General features: G+C 38.6%; 2 protein-coding genes across 6 annotated transcripts in view; both read left to right on the top strand.

Moving 5' to 3' along the window:
- Nucleotides 1-157: 157 nt before the first annotated feature.
- LOC117424493 (ethanolamine-phosphate cytidylyltransferase-like) lies at nt 158-17,687 on the top strand. Of its 3 annotated transcripts, none has more exons than XM_034040845.3 (13): nt 158-487; nt 9,529-9,617; nt 10,285-10,506; nt 11,411-11,477; nt 11,729-11,813; nt 12,337-12,381; nt 13,059-13,197; nt 13,691-13,773; nt 14,214-14,291; nt 14,442-14,507; nt 15,060-15,125; nt 15,907-15,995; nt 16,131-17,687. In XM_034040845.3, exons 1-13 carry the CDS (start codon nt 366-368, stop codon nt 16,261-16,263), a joined length of 1,284 nt encoding a protein of 427 aa, XP_033896736.1. In that variant the 5' UTR covers nt 158-365; the 3' UTR covers nt 16,264-17,687. The 3 variants fall into 3 exon arrangements, with proteins under 3 accessions (XP_033896736.1, XP_033896737.1, XP_033896738.1); XM_034040846.3 differs by having other exon boundaries at nt 160-487; nt 10,285-10,446; XM_034040847.3 differs by lacking the exon at nt 158-487 and adding an exon at nt 6,476-8,190.
- A 3,538-nt stretch (nt 17,688-21,225) lies between these two features.
- Nucleotides 21,226-21,492, top strand: part of LOC117424176 (guanine nucleotide-binding protein G(o) subunit alpha-like) — a 36,777-nt gene continuing 36,510 nt past the window's right edge. For 2 of the 3 annotated variants that reach the window (XM_058992415.1, XM_058992414.1), the window contains exon 1: nt 21,226-21,421. In XM_058992415.1, coding sequence (XP_058848398.1) covers nt 21,420-21,421 — 2 coding nt within the window. In that variant the 5' untranslated portion in view covers nt 21,226-21,419. Of the gene's footprint in view, nt 21,455-21,492 lie in introns of all 3 variants that reach the window. The other variant, XM_034040299.3, reaches the window with a different exon arrangement.

Raw genomic sequence — 21,492 nt, forward strand, 5'->3', positions numbered from 1 at the left:
ATCCACACTGGAATTTCAACCGGTGCGGAAATGGATTTTGTAAGCCACCACTCTGGTCACATGACAGTGGTACATTTCTTCCCTTCTGTTTGACATATCAGCTTCTAGCAATTACTCGCCCCGCCCCACTGCTATATGACGCCATTTCCCCGGTAAAGGAGGCGTTGTCCCGGCTTATTTATACTGTGAGCTTTAGCATTGTGCTCTCATGACAGAAACCGGTAACCCGAGCTTATCTAGCTGGTTGACAAGACTCAACAACGAATCGAAACTTCTAGTAAAAGCCATTTTTAAATAAAGGGTTTATTCCTAAATAATTTCAACACAATTTCTCTGATTGCTGTCCTAAATCGATCAATTGAATCATGTTAAACAACGGTCACCACGCAGAAGCCGAGCCGGGGAGTGAAGCTGGAGATAAGACGGGCAACAGCGCCTGCAGCCCCGAGAAAAGAAAACGTGTCGTGCGGGTCTGGTGTGACGGATGGTGAGTGGGTTATGTAATTTATGTATGTTTATATATTATAATATATATATTTTAAATGAAATATACCCCGATCTTAACGATAGTCAATGGAAAACGAAACTGCGTTTCGTTTAATGGTTTAAAAATAGGATCTACAACTCGTGGCTATTTTATATCTATATCTATATCTATATCTCCTCCTAAGATCTACAGTATGATTCAGCCCTATTCTAAAATCTATTTTATTACATAGATGTCGTAAATGAAAAAATGAGGATCGGTAGTTTTTACATCATCTTATTTAAATGATCGATTCACGAAAGGTCACTTTTGGCACGTTCGGTTCGATTAGTTCCTGGTGGCTAACCCAATAGACTTTAAGTTAAGCGCCATTTCTCTGTAAAATCTGACAACCCTGACAGAATAGCCTCTGTTAATACAGTAATATGTAATGAGCACAGTATTACTTTTGGGTTAACCTCTGTGCCTATGTTACCCTTGTTAAAAATGATATCAGTATGTGTGTGTGTGTGTGTAAAGTGTTTATAATTACTTGACATTGATTGAGTTGACCTTTTAGTAACATGGCACAATGCCAGGTTGCTTGCATATCAGGATAGGTAGGCCGTAGTTGGCGTTGAATGGTGTATACATAGTAAAACAGCAGGAACAAATAGATTGGTGACGGATAATAGTCAAACAACTTTAATCCTTCGCCTGCTACTACATGTAACTTGGCATCACAAAATATGTGTTGGTATTGTACAGTTCAGGGTTGGCTTCATAAAAACCTCTGCCAACATCTGACAAGACTGACTCATAATCCAACCTTACAGTGCCTTGCCAACTTGATTTGTTGTTTTAAACAAGTGATACAGAACCCAGATAATGCTGTTCAGGTTGAACAGATGATGGTATTGAGGGTTCCCAGTCTTCCCAAAGCACTCCTCATCATAATGCTGCATTTCAAAACTAGTAAAAGATCTGTTCACACTGTACAGTCGCTTACAGATACAAGGAAAACCATCACACTAATGTGAATAGTCCTGTCCAGCTGAGTTCTCAGTGAACCCTACTCTATGCATTTTCTGAAAACCTTTTTTTCCATCAGTCTCCTCCCACCCGCCACACTGTTAATTTTATCTTTTTTATAGCACTCTATTTCAAAACACAGCTTCTAAAATGAACGTTGATACTTGAATTGCAGTATTGTATGAAGCAAGCAGATAACGCGAGTTGTACTTGCGTGGAATGAGCTAGCATAAAGCCTGATTTTTTTTTTTTTTTTTTTAGGGAATAATCCTACATCTCTTTCCCATATTTGTAGGTTCCACGAGCACGTTAGTCCAGACTATTTCTTACACACCGCTTTTGTGCATGGCAGCCTGATTCACTGGGCACTTCAGCAGTCTGCTTTCCAGTGTCAGATTCAATGTGATCAAGTGTCTACATCCCTGTTAAACAGGGCAGGAGTTCAGTACTAATTGAGAAAGTTGACTGTCGCTGTTAGGAACATGGCATGGTGGTGTCTGTTCTCACCATGCTGGGAGAGTTGCTCAACTCTTGAAATAGAAAAATACATTCCATATACAGTAATCCGTCGCATATCCACCCTAACCATTTATCCACCATGGTCTACCTCTTCAGGTCTCCTGCATGCAATTTCGTCATGTCTTATACTTTAACTTGAAGTTTGATGTATATGTATATTAAAGTATACAATGTGACCAGAGAGAGAGTTTAAAAGATTCATTTGTTTTTGTACATATTTCAGTACAGTATTATGTTTTGTTCTGCCATTAGGACTCCAACAGACACCTTTTTATTATGTTTTGTGTTTTGTGAAACAGTATCTGTTACTTAAAAATGTCTAGTTGACATTTAATGGAAAAAGACACTCCATAGCTCAGCTTACACTAAGAGGAGAGATATGTAGTACAGATTCTGTGTTACTTGTGAATTATATAAAACTGAATTATATAAAATTTTGCCTCAGGTTCTTTATTTTTCTATTTGTCTCCTATGTGTTAAAACCTTGAAGTAATATCTCAACATGAAATTAAATGCCACCAAATGTCCTTTCATGTGGTTAATGTATCTGAAACAAAACTATACGGGAGTGTCAGTGTTGAGAAGTGAGAAAGTATTTAGATATGTTCTTTGTTTTGTGGTATCATTCATTACTGAACATCCAACCCAACTGAGCACAGAGAAAGGGCTCTTTATACAGTGGCAAAATGTGCTTATAAATAGATCAAGGAATCAAATTCACTAAAATGGAAAACAAAGCAGAAACCGTGGACATTTAATGGTGAACATAAGTGGGGCAGGTATGACCACATTATTGTGCATCCTAATTTTGTATTTAACAGATTTTTTGTTTAATGTATACATTGCTAATCTACTGTCAGAACTAATGACTCGAGCCAGATTGGTGACTCGAGCTTGGCATGTCAAAAACTCGACTCCAGTCTTTACTCCTCAATGACTCGACTCAACTCGAGTCACAATTTTGGTGACTTGTTACAACTCTGCTGTGATGTATGTGGTCCGTCCACTGCCATTGCTGGAAGTGTCACGTGAGCTGTTGAGTGTGTGGATATGTAAATAAATCTTCAAACTTCAACCTCTGTCTCGATCTCCTGCCTGTCACTCAGCAGCGATTGCACGCACCCACACGGCAGACGGCTACTCTGTCACAAACATTAATACTCCTGTATCTTTCTAAACGAGGGATTTAGAGGAGCTCCCTAATAAAAGCTGAATCTCAAAACAATAATTGTGTGACTATAGTAATTGTTACAGCTGTGTATAATGGTATTTAAAACAGGATTCATTCATTTGACTTTTTACATATCTGCCCTTACTCTGGTCCCAACGCAGTACGATATGCGACGGATTACTGTACTTGAATGGCTGATGTGCAAAGTAACTGTAAGCCATTACTTGCAATAGAAAGTACAAATCCTTGTATATTAGGAACGCATGCAGGTACTGCTGTGTCTCATTGGAGTCACCAATGTCACAAGAAGCACGATTTCCTAATGCAAAAGGAAATGCCCCCGTCCACATGCATTCTTTGAAAACTGCACAGGGTTGTTTTTTTGATCAAATTTTGTTTAAGCGCTTTCATGTAAAGACATCAGGATTACAGACGTATTGTTGTGGGTCACTGACAGAAAGCTATTTCAGCCCCAACTCTAATGTGATTTGCTGGAATGCAGCAATGCTAGTGAATAACGTGGATTCCAAAGGTTAGAGAATGTTCTGTAGAAGCAGGGCTGGGGGCGGGGCTGGGGCAGATGTAGAGTAGCATCAACAAAGTGGCAACACCCCCGATTTTCATTCTTGTTTTGATGGGAACACGTTGTCAGATGTTTTTGGTTTTGTTTGCATAGAAGACTGTCACACATGTTCTGTTTGGCAGAGCAAAGTCCATCTATCTATCTCAGCTTGGCCAAACCTTTTGAAGGTCAGGACGTTGCTTTTAACGAGCATCAGAACAGGTTCTGTGTGAGAGGCTAGACAAATAGTCCAGTTGGATCTATTCCATTAGCACTGTAACACTTTCCATGCTATTCCTTTTGCACACAGTAAACAGCTAACTGGACCCGTGTTTCCAGACAACTCGTGACTGGTGTAGGATTAGACTTTAGAACAGCTGCGATTACATTGCAGTGTTGTGCACACTTGGCACATAATCTTTGACCTGTTGTGTGGGTCTGTTTTCAGTGTACTATTGTTTATACAACACTTCTGTAGCTGGATCTTGGCACACCTGTGTAATTGTCGTTATACCAGATAACTGATCAATTGCAAATTAGTTACACATTTATTTGTCATACGATCGTTCTTTTATTTTCAAACGCTTTTTCAGTTTATTTTTTTATTTTAATTTTTAGTAATTAAAACAATTTGTGTAAAATCAGTGGAGTTTGAGAAGTTTGCCCTGACAAAATTTAGTAAAAAGCATATAGGCATTATAAAATAGATAGATAGAAAACTTTAACATGGTACAATTATGGATGCAGTGACTGAAAGGGATATAGTATGATTTTGTATTTGTACCTGATTATTGCTGGTTATTTAGAATAAATAGAGTAAACATGTTAATGTGTGTAGTGATTTGTTATTTTTTAGTGTAGTAAGTTTAATTGTAATTACTGCAGCATACTTGTAACTAATTGTAATTAAGCAAAATAGCATTGTAATTACAATTTCAGCAAACAATTGTGCTGTAAAGTAATTCTGATTGACCCCAGGTCTGTCTCATGCCCTGCAATGTTTGGTTCGAGTGAAAACTTCTTTGGATAATGTACAGGTATGGCACTTATCATTGCTTGGTCTCATAGCCCTTAGAGGGAGGAAACCTTTCAGTAAAGTTTAGTACATTCCTCTGAGCTCATCACACCCAGCTGCTTTACAAAATCAATTCATCAAGAACAACCTGATACAAGCTGAAGGCTGGTGGCGGACCAGGTGTGTGTGTGTGTATGTACTAGTGTATCATTAAAAGTAATGATTTGATCATAATTCAAGTAGCATTTTGAAGTAGCTTCCAAAACACAGATTAAAACTGATCAACATGTCATTTTAGATTGTGCATCGTGGGATAGTGATACGTGGTTTTAGTTGTGTTAGGAAACAGATGAAATGTTTGAGAGTTCTTGCAGGGAGGGGACCCCTTGATTTGTTGACGTTATAATAGAGCGGATAGTAGAGATTACTGTTCAAATGATGATACAAGCATAAAAATGTCCATGTAAGATCTCATTGGGCCAGTCAACAAGAGAAAAAACATTAGCCACCTGAAAATCCTAGATGGCTGCCGTTTTTCAAGGTGGCAGCTTATTTTCTCAGCTGATGTCCATTTTTGACACAGAAATTGACTTCTCCGATCCCTAGTGTCTATTTATATGTTTTTGACCATGCCTCCAATGTACCTTTGACGTCTTATCAACATGTGCTTATGTCAATGAATCCCATCAGCCCGCCATCAGCCATACAAACGAAAGGCTTACAGTTACAGATCCATTACTCAGGGATATTAAATCTACCATCTCCTATTGTTGTTTTATATCTAACACTACTGTGGATCTGTAAAGCAGATGAGGTTCATTAGATTACCCAGCTAGTCCTAGCCGATAGTGCTGTGCAACTGAGGCCGCAGGGATAGCAATTGATCGATCGATCGATCAATCAATCGATCTTTATTTTATACTGTATAGCGCCTTTCATAGTGGACCACCATCACAAAGCGCTTTACAAGATGCAGTAACAAGAAGAAAATCCATAATACTTTAAATACAGAGAAATGCATAATACACAAAATAGTAGCAACAGAAGAAGTTCAGAAGGAGTTTAGATTTGCTAGTGTTGAGTTGAAGAATACTGGCAGACATCCAGGCCTTGTTGTCTTGAATGCAAGCCAAGAGCCGGACCATGGCAGAGGGGCTTTCAGGGTCAAGTTTTAAGTAGAGCTGGATGTCGTCAGCATAGGAGTGAAACATGAGGCTGTGTTGGCGGATGTGACCCAAGGGAAGCATGTATATATTGAAGAGAAGGGGCCCAAGAACAGATCCTTGGGGACACCACTGCATCCAGCATAGAAAACAGACTGCATGCATCTGGATAGGTAAGAGGACATCCAGGAGAGACAGGTTCTAGAGATCCCAGCATACTTCTGAAGGCGGTCAAGTAGAATGCCATGATCTATGATGTCAAAAGCGGCTGTTAGGTCAAGAAGGACAAGCACAGAGGGAGCAGCAGCATCAGCATTAAGCAGGAGATCATTTACAATCCGGAGCAGAGCAGTTTCGGTACTGTGATGCGGCCGGAAGCCAGACTGTAGAGATTCAAGCAGATTGTTATCTCTGAGATGTTTCAACAGCTGACTGGCTACAGCCCTTTCAAGAGTTTTGGAGAGAAAAGGGAGATTGGATAAGTCATCCGGGTCGAGGGAGGGTTTTTTTTGAGTTCCGGCATAACTCGGGCAAGCTTAAGGGCAGCAGGAACCGAGCCAGAGTGCAGGAACTGGTTGGATAATGGAAGGAGCAAGATCAGAAGCACAGAGACAGACAAGGTTAGTTGGCCAGGGGTCCAGGGGGCACGTGGCAGTAGTTGATTTCAACAGTAAGCCGGAGACATCAGCAATGGAGAGAGGAGGAGGAGAGGGCAGGAGGGGCAACTGGAGGAGCGCCAAGGTGGTCAAGTAATAGACTGGGTTTGTGGCGGGAGAGTGTAGAATAGATGTTGTCAATTTTGTTGATGGGTAAGAGAGGAGGATGAACAGGAGATGGATCTGTCGGTGGCTGGATGTAGGATTTGGCACTTGCAGCTATTACTACTGTGCCTTGCAGCCACATTTAGTCAGTTCCTGGCAACTTGTTGCAGTAGGTGTAAGAGTAGTCCAACCGATCTGCCACGGTTCACCTTGTTTGGTACATCTCCAGTTAGCAGGACTTTGGGTGTCTGGCCCCAATATGTATCCTGCCTGATCCATGACCTCTGTTTCTGAATGAAGAGGTCCAGCCTTGCATCATTAACATGTGTAGCTGTACTGGACCAGTCATACAAATTTCTCCAAGATCTGTCGATTTTCAGGTGTGGTTACCTAACCGATATGGGGTCGGTTAGGTAGCATTTGGGACACAAAATGATTGCTACATGTTGAGCACAAATCATTGACACTGAGCCCCATGCTGAGTTCCACAGCAGTGATGTCGCCAGTGTGTCCTGGTAGTGTTTTGACGTCACTCTGTGTCACGATGTTTTTTCTCCTGAACATCTGACTGCACTAGCAACTACTTGGAGCCATAGGTGAGAGTTGGGGTGAGTAATGAGGACCCGTATCGCTAGTCCATCCAGAGGATGTGGCTGACTGCTGAAGCAAAGGTACTTCTTCTACTACTAAACTACTACTACACCCTTACACAATTAGTAATATACTACAAATAACATTGATCGTGCCATGCAACAGCACTTATTTTACATCATTGCAACTTGAAATGCTAAAAAGGAACATTGGAGGCATTTATAGCTAGCAGATTTAGTTTCAGCAAGGTCAAAAACATATAAATAGACACTAAGACCACTGACATTGGACAACTGTCGATTTCTGTGTCTCAAATGGACATTGGTGGAAATGAGAATGTCTGTGCCAAGTTTCATGTTCGTATCCTCATTTGAACAAATCCTCCCCCAAATTATCCGCTGTACAATTAGGGCTATAATTATAATGAATTGCTATTTGTGTTACTGTAGTAATCTGTCAGATTATCAAACTCAATTATTTACACTCTTTTCTGCCCTATTATATGAATGTCAAAATTCTTAGAAAGCCATTAAAAATAGCATTCCCAAGTTGCTATACACTGTACAAAATGAAAACAAATACATGTACGCTATGAAATCGATTTTTAACTTTTTAAAATGGGCCTCAAGTGTCCATAGTCTGTTTATCCTTTCATTTCCTTTTCCTCTATTTGAACCATAATATCCTTGTTGAGTGAACTGCATTCTGTTCATTTAACCTCTGTCTTCTGTTGTTTGGCACCCTTCTGCTTTACAAAGTCATTCCTATTCCTTGTTACAATAGATCACTCCCTGGGGCAGCCATTGCTGAGTTTCCTCTTCAATTCACATTAATATCGATGTGAAGATATATGTACATGGATTTATGCCAAATGGTGTCTAACAGCTGGCATCTGCTAATCTGGTGGTAGGTGAGTGAGTTTGCACAGGAGCTGAACTGTTTGTGCAAGAGGGGCAGCATTCCGTCAGCGGTGCTGCAGTAAACGACATGCTTTCATTCCTGCCTTAGATCTGTAATACACTTGACAGTATAGTTCTGATGTGTCCTTTTCTTATTTGTTTTGCAGATCTCAGTGTAAGTTTAGTGCTGGTGGGTAACGTGATATTTTTGTATACCATCAGCAGCTGTGGTTCACATTAATATTCCAACACCTAGCCATCTCCTCGTATGATTTCTCACCAGTCTGAAGCTGTGCTTGAGACAGTCAGCCCATCTACTTCCTTCCTTTGCTGCCTCTTCTATGATCTAATCTTTTGAAGTATTGCGGAACTATAATGGATTTATCAGCAAAACAGCCAGTAGTGGTAGAGATGCCAGTGTTGTACATCATTGAAACCCTAGCGAGACAAAAAACATAATCAACTGTCATCTGCAGTCCCAACTGTATATCTTTACACTGACTGTCTCATCATTGTGTTCAATGCTGTAGTGGGCAGGTTATTCAAGTGTGCTGATCTGAAGTAATCCGATATGTTAATGAAGCACAAAAGAGCTCCTGCCTGTCTTAATATAGCCCTGTGCAGTGGAAACATTCAGTGACAACGAGATTGGATTTCTATCACAGTTAGGGTGTATATTAAGTCTGGTTCATAGTGATGCAGGCTTTGTGTGTGTGTGTAATTATATGAAATTCACATTTTAGCCTAAGAAAAATAATGTCCACATCAAGAAAAAATATTTCAACAACCCGTGAAATAAACAAACCACTAGCCAAGCATTATGCTGTCACTTGTGGGAGTGGATAAAGTTGCATATAATTAAGGGATTCATTTAATCCAGGAATCTGTGCTAATCTAATTACGGTAAAATATGTTATTATGTAACTTGATTTGATATGTGGTAGATTTTTCTGAATGCGTGGGTCATTTTTTCCATGGAATTAAATTGCATACTTGTAAGCAGCACGTTGCACATTGACTGAAATATCTTGGACGTCCCGAGGAAAAGCAAGCATATACATGCTAGTACTGTACATTGCATTTGCAAACAACCATAACAAATACTATTTATTGCATCTATCTATGTTGACAGTTGCTTTAACCCCAAGAAAAATGCTTCCTCTCACCCTCAAACTTTTGAGTTTTTTTTTTTTTTTAGTGCTGTGCTGAAATGCAACTGTACGAATAGAAGTACAATCCATAAATAATACTAATAGTAATGTCAATACATTGTAACCTTAACATGCCTGAGCTCCCAGCCCTTGAAACAATTGTATTGAAGTTTTTTTTGTTTTTTTTTTGTATTTCAGCTACGACATGGTACATTATGGGCACTCTAACCAACTACGCCAGGCACATGCCATGGGTGACTACCTCATTGTTGGCGTGCATACAGATGGTAAGTCAAAAACAACACTAATGCGATCTTTTAAATAGCAGGTACAAATATGGTGTGACTCACCCTTTACTAATGGTGTCAGGTGGTGAGAGCAGATCACTGGCAGCAAACATGTCATTTTGCTTAGGCCTATATTTAGTTAAATGCTCTAGCAGTGGTGCCAGTTGGCTGTGTGTTACACTGATACTACATACTGAGCTGCGAATGCTGGTAACTGGAAGCAGTATCCTGGGAAAGAGTGTGGTTAATATTTGTGTTCAAGGCGTTAATCCACTGTACATGTAATATGTAAATCTGTACTGTGGCAATGCTTTATCGAGCACAAAAACACAATTGTTCAGTGTAACGGTTTCATCCGTCCTCATCTGCATACAAACCCCAGGTATTTGGAAAGGTCAGCTGACCAGTAGTCCTACTTTCTGGTTTTGTGTTTGTTCTTTTTGCAGTGCTTGCTTTCTTGCAACGTTTCTAAGCTCTCGTAGGTTGGTGCCAGAGCGTGCACAAAGACTTCATTGATACAGTATCAAATCGCCTTGGAGTCTAATAAAATAATTCAAAGGAGTTTTTTTATGTTAGTGCCAGGCTGTCAGTAATGTGGGAGCAACAGGATCTGGAAAACTAAACCACTTACTTTTAACACTGCCTTGTGTCTCCTTCCTATCTCCAGAGGAAATTGCAAAGCACAAGGGCCCCCCAGTGTTTACCCAGGAGGAGCGCTACAAGATGGTCCGCGCAATAAAATGGGTTGATGAGATTGTGGAAGGAGCCCCGTACGTCACCACCCTGGAAACTCTGGACAAGTACAACTGTGATTTCTGTGTGCATGGAGGTGAACCACTACATCTGCATCTTCGCTATTCAGCAATATCCTCTCCCAGTCAGGGTTCTGGTCAGTCCCTGTTTCAATTCCAGTTCCAATTTCTTTGAAAATTGGTATTGATATTATTGTAAGTAATTTGTTGCCACTGTGAGAAGCTCATTTTAATAGAATACTGCTAATTGCAATTTTGATCAGTGGTGTGTTGGAATTGGGAATGGATTTTAAAAAGCAATTGGAAATGAAATTGATAAACCGGAATTTACCTGAGCCCTGCATCTGGAACTTGTTCTGGTGTATACTTTACCTTTGATCTGTCATATGATGCTTTCTGAAGATCCATATTTTTAAAAAAAAATATAACAACTGAAAACTAAACAATAAAATAAAGTACAGTGCTGTTCAAATATATATATATATATATATATATATATATATATATATATATATATATATATATATATATATATATATATATATATATATATATATATAACTGGTTTGTAAGTCAATACGACAAGGCTTTACCCATTCCACGTGTTGTATCTTCATAATTGTGTTGACTCAGCATGCTGTGAACTCACTGTTTAGCTGTATAAATGTTAATCTTTCAACCAGCATGATATTGAAAAACAAAGTGATATGGTGCCAGAGTTTTCAGGTCAAACATCTTAGTTCTGAAACGCCATTGTTGTGTATTTTCTGCAGTGTGACTGCAAACTGCATTTCCTATAACCTGAAGTGCTGTGTATACACTGCCTCCTATTTATACAGTCTTTGACTCCAGGTTGCATTGGGAAGTGTTGCAAACCTACTGAGAATTTACTTTGAAGGTTAATGGAAGGGCTAGCAGAGATCTGTCATTTCACTAAATGCCTTGCGATTTTCAGATGTCATTTAACAATTTTTGCCCGATTTTATCTGGTTGCTGTTTGGCCAGACATCATGTAAAATCAAAACGTTTGTTCCATTTCAGATGATATTACTCTGACTGTTGATGGGAAAGACACATACGCTGAGGTCAAAAATTCAGGAAGATATCGGTAAGACTGTGCAGTTTTATTAGATCACACATATGTAACAAAGTATTAAACTGGCCGTTATCTTTATTACTGTTGTCAGTCTTTTCTGTGGAATAGAAGAAGCAGAAATGATTATTAGGGTTGGACTCCGTAAAGAAGAGTTTAATAATGGTTACGCATGCCTACTATGCGTGGTGTGAATCTCAGCCACACATTTACCTGTATTTAAATCCTGGCACACGTCACTCATGTGCAGCAATGCTGTGTTTCAGGGAGTGCAAGCGCACGCAGGGTGTTTCCACTACAGACCTGGTTGGCCGAATGCTCTTGATGACTAAAACTCACCACAGCAACATTGTAAGTAACATTGACAGTGTTTATATTCAGCTTTAAAATACCACTTATCAGGATGCATTGATGTCCACGCCCACATTTAATGGGAAAGAGTAGAATTTGGGGACTTTTAATAAGTGGATGATCATTTTGTGCTTTTGGATAAGTTGTTGATTTATGTAAACTACATAAATCCACTTTATAATAACCCCAATAATAACTTGAACCCGTGTCTTTGTAGCAAGAACTGCTTTCAGACTTTGCCTTATTTCCGCAAAAGTCATGTGATCAACCAGGAGACAGCGATTTGGAAAGAGGATTACAAAAAGGGCATGGCATGATGAGCAAAAGCAGCCATGGTGTCTCCTGATGCTTAAACCTTGTAGTGGATACCATAGAGTGTGAACAAGCAGAACTGCGATTGTTTTCCAGACCGCAGACCTAGTCTTAAGAGAACGTGGTAGAAATGGCACTCTTTACTGTGTACTGCTTCTTAATTAATAGCTCACTAAAAAGCTTGTTTTTTCTTCTTCTTCTACCCTTATAGGATAAAAATTCAGAGTATCAGCAGCACACAGACAACTTTGGAAAGGTACTTTTGTTTAGGATATTCTTAGTTGTTTCTGATGATCTCTTAATGTATAAAAAAGTCTCCATTGGTCAAACAATATGCTATTTATTTTTACTTCTCCCAGCACTATGCAGTTATCTTGTAGAAGAGCAGTAATCTTCGTCCCTTCTCTTTATGCAGTGTGCGTTCTTGAGCGTTGCGTTAATAGTTGCCCAGCATTCCTTCCTCCCCCTGACATGTGGCAGACTTGGATTAAACAAAGAGCCCAGCTCATTTGTACCAGCTTCTCGCTGGCTCATAAATGGGTTTTGCAGACAAAAAGGCATTGTTGAGACTAAATTAGGCTTTGCAATTATGATTTCAACAGTTGATATACCAATGGATTCCTGTCTTTTAAAATCAAATCAAATAAATAAATAAATATGGAATGGGCATGATAAACTAAAATTAAAAAAGCAGTTTTTTGCAGATTGTGTTGCTTTGGAAGATTTTATCTAATGGACAATTCCCATGTTGGCCACCAGGTGGAGCAGTAAGCACACTCTTGTGCATGGTCTGGTGACACATACAGTGCTTTATAAGAATTATATTTTTATTACAAACAGTTAGGTGAAATCAATCCACACACATGATCAGGGTTGTTTTCTGCCCTGACGTGTGTCATCTTTACCAACGTGTTTGTGTTTGGAATTGCCCAGAGTCCCAAAGGCCACAGTCCCTGGACTGGAGTCTCTCAGTTCCTGCAGACCTCTCGGAAAATCATCCAGTTTGCTTCAGGGAAGGAGCCGCAGCCTGGGGACACCATTATCTACGTGGCAGGGGCCTTCGACCTCTTCCGTATCCTTCTCGGTGTGCTTTTCAAACGAGGGCATCTGTGCAGTCATATCGGCCAGGCTTCACAGCCATAGCAGGACATCTGTGTTTTCTCTTTTGCTTTTTTCCCTTTTCTCCTGTTTCTGTCCATTTGCCAAAGAATTCTACCATTGTAATTAATTAATTATAATAGAGCTGTGCTTTGTTTAGAAAGGTTCTGAATACCAGCGTATTGCCTGTGAGTCTCTTCAATGTGTTTTATTTATGTCTTTCAATGTATGCAACTTGGCTAGGAATGCCCTATATTAATTCACAGTACTCAAACCCACCACTGTCAAAATCAGTTGCTCTGGTGTGTTTCCAAGCAATCACATCAGGGTTGAACCAGCATGGATCGCCCCCTACTGATAACCCCATGCATCTGAAGCACTGGCATTCTGTGTTCTAATAGCTAGAGTACATGCGTGTTGATATGTACTGCTGGCTGTTTGCTGTCTGTCCTTAATGACTCGGAAAGACATCGGCCACGTTGACTTCCTGGAGAATGTGTACAAGCAGTCAGACAAGCCTTATGTCATTGTTGGGCTGCATTTTGACCAGGTGAGCGTTTTATAAAAGTAGTCCAGTAATTCTGGCTGTTGGGGAGGCTGTCGTTCACAGGTCTTAACTAAACTATTACATGTCGTTTGATGCTGGCTGTAAATATAAATACGAGTGCATTTTGCTTTAAAACCTGAACTTTGTAACTATTGTTACAGGAACTGGGGGTTGATGCATGTGGACAAGCAGATTAACTTGAAATCATTTATTTAAACATTCTCATTTATATATATAAAGAATGGTCCTAAAATGAATGTCGCCATGGTTCTTTTCTGTTGCAGTGGAAACATAGTGTAACAGTGTTGTTTAAATTGTACAATACTTTGCTTAAACTGCATTACTGTATGTTATTAGTAGCCCACCAAAATGGCAAGAACGTCAAAGCGAAACAGGGACCAGTTTGCCCGTGTTGAACTGTGCTCTACATTTTGCTTACTCAGGAAGTGAACCGTTACAAAGGAAAGAACTATCCCATAATGAATGTGCATGAGAGGACTCTGAGTGTGCTGGCCTGCAGGGTGAGTCAGTACAAAGTATATAGCAATTATTTATGTACTACTTTATTTCACTATTGACACTTTTAAGATATTTATTCATAAATGCAATGCATTTTTAAATGTATACCACGCAATTCTAACTGAGATTCCCTTCTCTCCTCACCCTTGAAGTATGTCTCAGAAGTGGTGATTGGAGCTCCCTATGCAGCCACCCCAGACCTGCTGGACCACTTCAAGGTACGCTTTTTAAACACTTCAAAGGGGTCTGCATAGACAGAAAACCAAAGGGCTTCACTTATCATCGAGGGTAATTACAGTATATTTAAAAGAATAGTCTCCCATACTGAAGAACCATAGAGCAGTCTGTTTTTAGATGTGACCTTCAAAGTTCAGTGATTACAGATTACAGAGGCATACTGGATTTAATTTAGTGGCTAGCATGATAGAACGGAGTTGCACACTGTTGCCTGTTTATGAAATTAGTTTCAGCCTCAATACTGGCTTTCATCTCCAGTTATATAAAACGTCTTCCTCTTAAAATGATTGTCTTGTACGTTTTCTGCCACTACTGCCTCAATTTAAATGCAACTGAGGGTCAAGCTACAGGGTGTAAGATAAAAAGGTGTTCGGTTATACTGAACAGAAACAAGGTTATGAGACCGGCACTTTGTCTTTGTGAATGTCCTCCATGTTGCTACTTCCTAGACTTCTCATTTTATAATCTAACGGATTGAAAGATTAGTGTTCAACCTTTTCTGACGATTCCATGTGTGTTCATTGCCTTCTCAGGTGGACCTGGTTTGCCATGGAAAAACAGAAGTCATCCTTGATAAGGACAACTCTGATCCCTATGCTGTAAGTTGCACAACTTCTTCTGTAGGAAAACTAAAAGAAACTTTAGTCATTGTAATACCTTACCGCCCGACAGTGGAGACAGCATCAAAACCTGTGGTTTAAGAATGTAACCTGAATTTCGTTTCATCATTGAAGTCATTGAGAAAGACTTTGAATGCAGTTCTACCAAGTTTGTATTAATAATTCTGATCAACTTGAATCCGATTTTCAGAATAAAATATGTACAGAATATACAGTCTGAATATGGACTACAGATTCTAAATCATGTTACAGTTTTTGGATCCTTCAAAATTAAAACCCAATAACACCAGATCTTCAGGTACTGCTGTTGGTGCTACTAATTTGATAACAGGCTGTGTGGTCCAGTGGTTAAAGAAAAGGGCTTGTAATCAGGAGGTCCCCGGTTCAAATCCCACCTCAGCCACTGACTCATTGTGTGACCCTGAGCAAGTCACTTAACCTCCTTGTGCTCCGTCTTTCGGGTAAGACGTAGTTGTAAGTGACTCTGCAGCTGATGCATAGTTCACACACCCTAGTGTCTGTAAGTCGCCTTGGATAAAGGCGTCTGCTAAATAAACAAATAATAATAATAACTACACCTGTAAAAAAAAAAGTGATGATCAGCATCCTATTCGTAATCTTTTATTCAAATGTGTAAAAACCATTTGAGATCCATCATTTCCGTGGACTTGTCTGAGAGGATCGTCACAGGTGTTCATGAAAGTTTCTCCATTTTAAATTTCGATTTCCTTTTACTTTATTTTTTTTTTCCCCAACACAGGAGCCCAAAAGACGGGGCATCTTCAGGGTAATTGACAGTGGGAATGAGCTCACCACCGACGCCATTGTTGAGAGAATAATCAAGAACAGGCAAGTGCTTTTCCAAATGCCCAAAACAAAGACCATTCCTAAAGTTTGCATATGTTTCCTAACTATATGGATCGGGACTCTATTCAATTCTTCTGTTCCTGGTGTTAATGTTCCTCCCTGATCGCTCTGTTACAGGCTGCTGTTTGAGGCTCGAAACCAGAAGAAGGAAGCGAAAGAGATGGCGGTGTTTCAAGCCTTGAAGAAACGTGAGGAGGAGAAGATGAAGGAACAACAGAGGGGTCTGGTGAACGAGGAGCAAGAGAACTGAAGAGGAACAAACCAAACGTTGAAGCCAGGCGGCATCCAGATCAAGTCAACAAACGAAATCCCAAACCCCTTGTAAGAGGAGTCCCATCTCGCTGGTGGACACATTGGAATTGCTATAGATGAACTCCAGCGATGGTCTTTTTCTGAGCATATTATCTGCTTTTATCAGCCAATATGAACTGTTCTTATCAATCAACTGAACTCCACTGGATTTAATGATCCTTGCTAGCTAACTTTGGGTGCTCTCTTTACTTTGCAATCAGCACATACCTCTTGTACTTTTCCTTAGGGGCTTTAGAGAATATAGTCCTGCAAAAGTTTTGGGTGAGAGAATGCACTTTAATCACTAGTGGAAGATGACTGTGGTGTCTCCAGTAAGAACACAGCAATTAATGTATTCATTCTTTAGTATTTGTACATTCTGTGTCTCGCCTCCATGCAATTGTCAGCCTTTCAAAGCGTGACCAAAATTATAAACGTTTTTTTTAAATAAGAGCACATATCAAATTATATTTTATTAGGTACGGAACATAAATGATCCAAACCGAAGAAAACAAAAAATCCATTGCATGCCTTGAATGTGTGTCCTCATTTTTAAATATTCTTGTCTAGGTCAGATCTGGGATCTACATAAAACAATCCTGAACACGCATCATTTGTGATATGCTAAACATAGCACTTACTACTTTTAATCTAAAGAAATGAATACCTGCTAACTGTAAAGGGGTATTTTTAAGCATTTTAAACTAAGCAAAAAAAAATGAAAATAAAAAAAGCGATTTGTAAATAACACAAATTGAACTTTAATTTTCATGCTTTTTAACTAATTTATTTTTGATCGGATACAAGTGACCTAATTTCATCTATTGGTCCATCACACGTTTGCACATTTGTTGGGATCGTTCGTTATCACTATTACCTGTTGTTTTGTGTACATTTGTAATGTCCGTGAGATTCCCCACCATTTTTAAAGATTTGGATGAGTCTCTCTGTGTATGTGTGTGTGTGCAAGACTGAGAATTTCTCTGGCTTAAACAATGTGGCAGGAGGACTGGTGATGGGAAGTTTGAGGATTTTGCCTCCTGGAGACCCGGGTTCAAATCCAGCTAAGGGAATCGGTGAGATGGGTTTTATGGTTTATACTCCAAGACCATTAACATTTTATTCTCTATGAATAAAAATTGTTCAAGTCAGGGTCAAGGTTCATTGGCAGAACTTTGTGGGGAAAATTATTTATTCAGACTAAAATAAGGACTTTATTATATGAAACACACCAGGATAAAATATCATTATTGGAATTTGATTTTAGTTACTGTATTTTTTTTTTTTTAATGGACCATTTTAAATTGACCTCTTTTGATAAATTTATAATATAATTTATTGATCTATTGATTTATAAACCCTGGAGATTATATATATATATATATATATATATATATATATATATATATATATATATATATATATATATATATATATATATATATAATTACACACCAAGATAAACTATGTGTCATTCTGTATGTATCTGTGAATAAAATATGTTTGCATAATAGTTTTGATTATTTTATTTTGCTAATGGAATTAAACATCTTTGCTCACAAAGTCTTAGCAAAATGCAAGGTCAGCTTTAGGGAACCAAGTTATGTAACACTGATGGAGACGGTAGTTGAAATGTCTGCTTGACTTGGTTTGTTACTTTTTTTAAATGTATGATTGTCTTTTAAAGTCCTAAATGATTTGTCAAAAAATTAATGATGTACAGGGTAGGCTTCATACCTTCTGAATGTGTACATTTGACATCTGTTCATTTTACCATGATAATAACCATATCATTGGGGTATTTTTTTCCAGAAAGTCTCCTTGTTCATATCATGAGATATTTTGCAGATTCAGAGGGTATAAGTTATTCCTAAAGCACTGACCAAAACCACTTAAATAAATAAAACATAAAATAAAAATAAAATGAACATATGCATTTTTAATGATTGGGGGAAATGCTTGAAATTAAGTATTTGAAAAAGAGTGAAATACAAATCTGGTTTACACATCTGCAGCTCACTGTATTTAAACAACTTCGACCAGGAAGGCACGCCATTTGACCTGGATATCTGTTGATTGTTGCCATAACAAACAAAATATATAATGTTACAAAGTGAATTGTAGCCCAGTTTAACAAATGTAATCTTGTAGAAAAATGTATTTTTCTACATACAGCAGTGGGGCAGCCTGACATTTCCTAGCAGCACTAATGAGCAGTGGTTTTACTTTAAAGAATTTGCAAAAATGGTGGCACTTAAACAAAATACTTACAACTGATCCATACTGTGTTTGTGTCGTGGCCCGTCCCGTTACCCCCCTCCCCTTTGCGTGTGTATCAATCTCAATGCATACCTCACGCGTTAACCCTTTGTACATAAAGCTGACGTAACTGATTTTATCTCTTCTTCATGTGTAATTCCGGTTATATACATTAATCTTTGTTGGTGAAACCTTAATAAATTAATATTGTGTGTGAACTGGCCTGTCTGTCAATCTGTGCATTAATTGTTTGTTTGCTGGAAATCCTGCGGTTCTTTGCAGTGACAGTGTCAGAATTGCTCGAGTGAAAGTAATAATGACAGTTACCAAATCTGCACATTCATTATGGGATAGTTCTATCCAGGGCAGTATGAAAAGCAGCTGACGTGTGCATCAGATTAGAGCACCACCATACATACCCACTATTACTGCAGGCGGCAACTGATATTACTAACTCGATTGATTACAGCAGCGGTGGATTTAAATACAGCCGCAGTTTTTTTTTGCACTAGGGTTATTTTTTTAACTCGCTGCTTATATTACGGCTTGTGCTATAGGCGCAGAGGAAGCAGGTATCCATCGAACAGGAGCTCTCTTTGAACCTGATTCGTGATACAACACAAACGGTGAAATTGCACATAGTATATCTTTGTCTCAATGACTTTTGCCTCGTTCCTGACGCTGTTTTCAGTTTTTTCGCTGGCTCTGGATGCTAAGAGCAGTCAGTGAAACGCACACCTGACCTGCGATGACACTAGGGTGACGGGAGATCAGATATGATGCTCCCGTTACAGCACCGTGCTGAGAGAAAGGCAAAGATGAACTGAAAAACATCACAATCCCATCCCCTTTATCTGATTTGCTTTTTTTTTTTTTTTTTTTTTTAATCAATTTTTGTGCTTAATATCTTAACAACATTTTTGCAATTGCTGCTGGGTCACGGAACTGACCAACATTTATATATGTTTTAAGTTTTGTAAAACGGTTTCCTTGTTTTGAAACCCTGCAATACCGGTTCCAGTTCGTTGTATGTAACCCTTTAAGGTTAGTATTTACATTACCCATCATGGTGCTTTTATTTTTATCATTTCCCCCTTTTCATTAAAGAGATGTTTGAAAACGGGAAGGGAAGCAATGCGTCTCAGATCCCAGTGATTTAGTGTCCAATCGCTTTCATTCCTAAAGCGCTCACACTGAGAACTGGTAAAGGCCAGTTCATTAGCTGGGCTCATTCTTTTTAAGCACAATAGGAAGCTTTTATTCACGTGGAAGCATTCCATTTACCAGAAAGAGGGCTGAAAAAAACGAATTTGACAGACAGCACAGAAAGTGGTATTAGGTTCCAGAAGCAACATCACCTGCATATATGAAACACCTGCCTATAAACACAAATATCACAAAACAATTGATAAAAATTAAAACTGGTGTCCTATTACCAACCCTAAAAGGACTGCTGCCAGTACACCAAGGCTGAAGAAATGGCTTGAAGTTTAGAGAAAGTGAATTGGGTAGTGATATTAATAATTCGTTTTGTGGAACCAGCTGCCTTAGTGCCAGTAAAAACCCTACTGATAAAAAACATCTGATCTCTCTCTCTCTCTCTCTCTCTCTCTCTCTCTCTCTCTCTCTCTCTCTCTCTCTCTCTCTCTCTCTCTAATAACAATAGCGTTTTGTTCTTCTGGTAAACATGGAAGAGGAGGAATGTGTAATTTCACTGGAGGCAGTCAAGGCTACTTGTAATGATTTTGGTTTCATCCTCACACCCAGATAATTAGCAGTTGGGCCTCAATTGCAATTATTTTAATTGATATGCATGTGATCCAGCACGCCTACCTTGGTTGTTGTAATTTTAGTGTAAATGTTAAAGCTACAGTAACACTTAGGATTGCTTTCACAGACCCATATTAGGGCTAATCTTGGGCACCCTAATGTTAGGTAAAGTAGTCCAAGACTAGTGCTTACTGAGGTCGGTGAACTGCGCTGTCCGGGTTTTATTCAAACAATCTATACCCAATCTGGATTTCTTTTAGGGAATTTCATAGCACTGGGAATGAGATCAACCATGTTTCACAAGCCCCAGGCATTCTCTGGTTCTGTAAATTGCTCAGTAAAAAGCCAGTTGTGGTTTACACCAGGCAGACAAATTGATCAAATCTACCCCTTAGCCATTTTATAACCAAAAATACTTTTTAGTTATTTGTAAGAGAAAATGTTTTGGATTTGAGGTTTTGTTATGCTAATAAAAGTTACAAAACTAAGTTGCCATCATATATATATATATATATATATATATATATATATATATATATATATATATATATATATATATATATATATATATATATAATTTAAGTTGTATTCGTTTTCATAAAATAAAATTAAAAAAAAGACACGTGACTGGATATCTTTACAGAAGATGAATGTATGTATTGAAAACAAACACACATATAATGTATGTTTAACCAGTTGATGTTGAAACTGTATTATTGATAAAATCTTAAAATAACAAAGCAGGACATATTTTAGTACTAGTAGAATGATAATCATCAGGTAGTATTTCACTATCATTTCCATTTTATTTTGTTATACGAGTCCAACTTCGTTACATTATTGCAATTCCTTAAAACACAAAACTATTTTCAACTTCTATCGTTCAGGTGTCAGTTTCACAACGCTGCGTCACTTCCCCCGGTAACATGAAACTCCACAGAGCCGACAGTTCGTAGTAGTACAGGGGCACTTTAAAAGAACATTTGAAAAGTTTTTGAGAGGCAAACTGCTTTGCTTTGGTACCAGTAAATATGATATGGATAGTATTGTGAACTCGCAAGCAACGGAATACAGCAACTAACAGCAATGTAAGAGGAAAAAAAGGAAAATAACTTGATCGGGTAAATCAGTATTAAAAACGTTTTGCCTAAAAAGAAGT

Source organism: Acipenser ruthenus, chromosome 19 (genome assembly GCF_902713425.1).
Source record: "Acipenser ruthenus chromosome 19, fAciRut3.2 maternal haplotype, whole genome shotgun sequence".
In the NCBI taxonomy this organism is placed as follows: Eukaryota; Metazoa; Chordata; class Actinopteri; order Acipenseriformes; family Acipenseridae; genus Acipenser; species Acipenser ruthenus.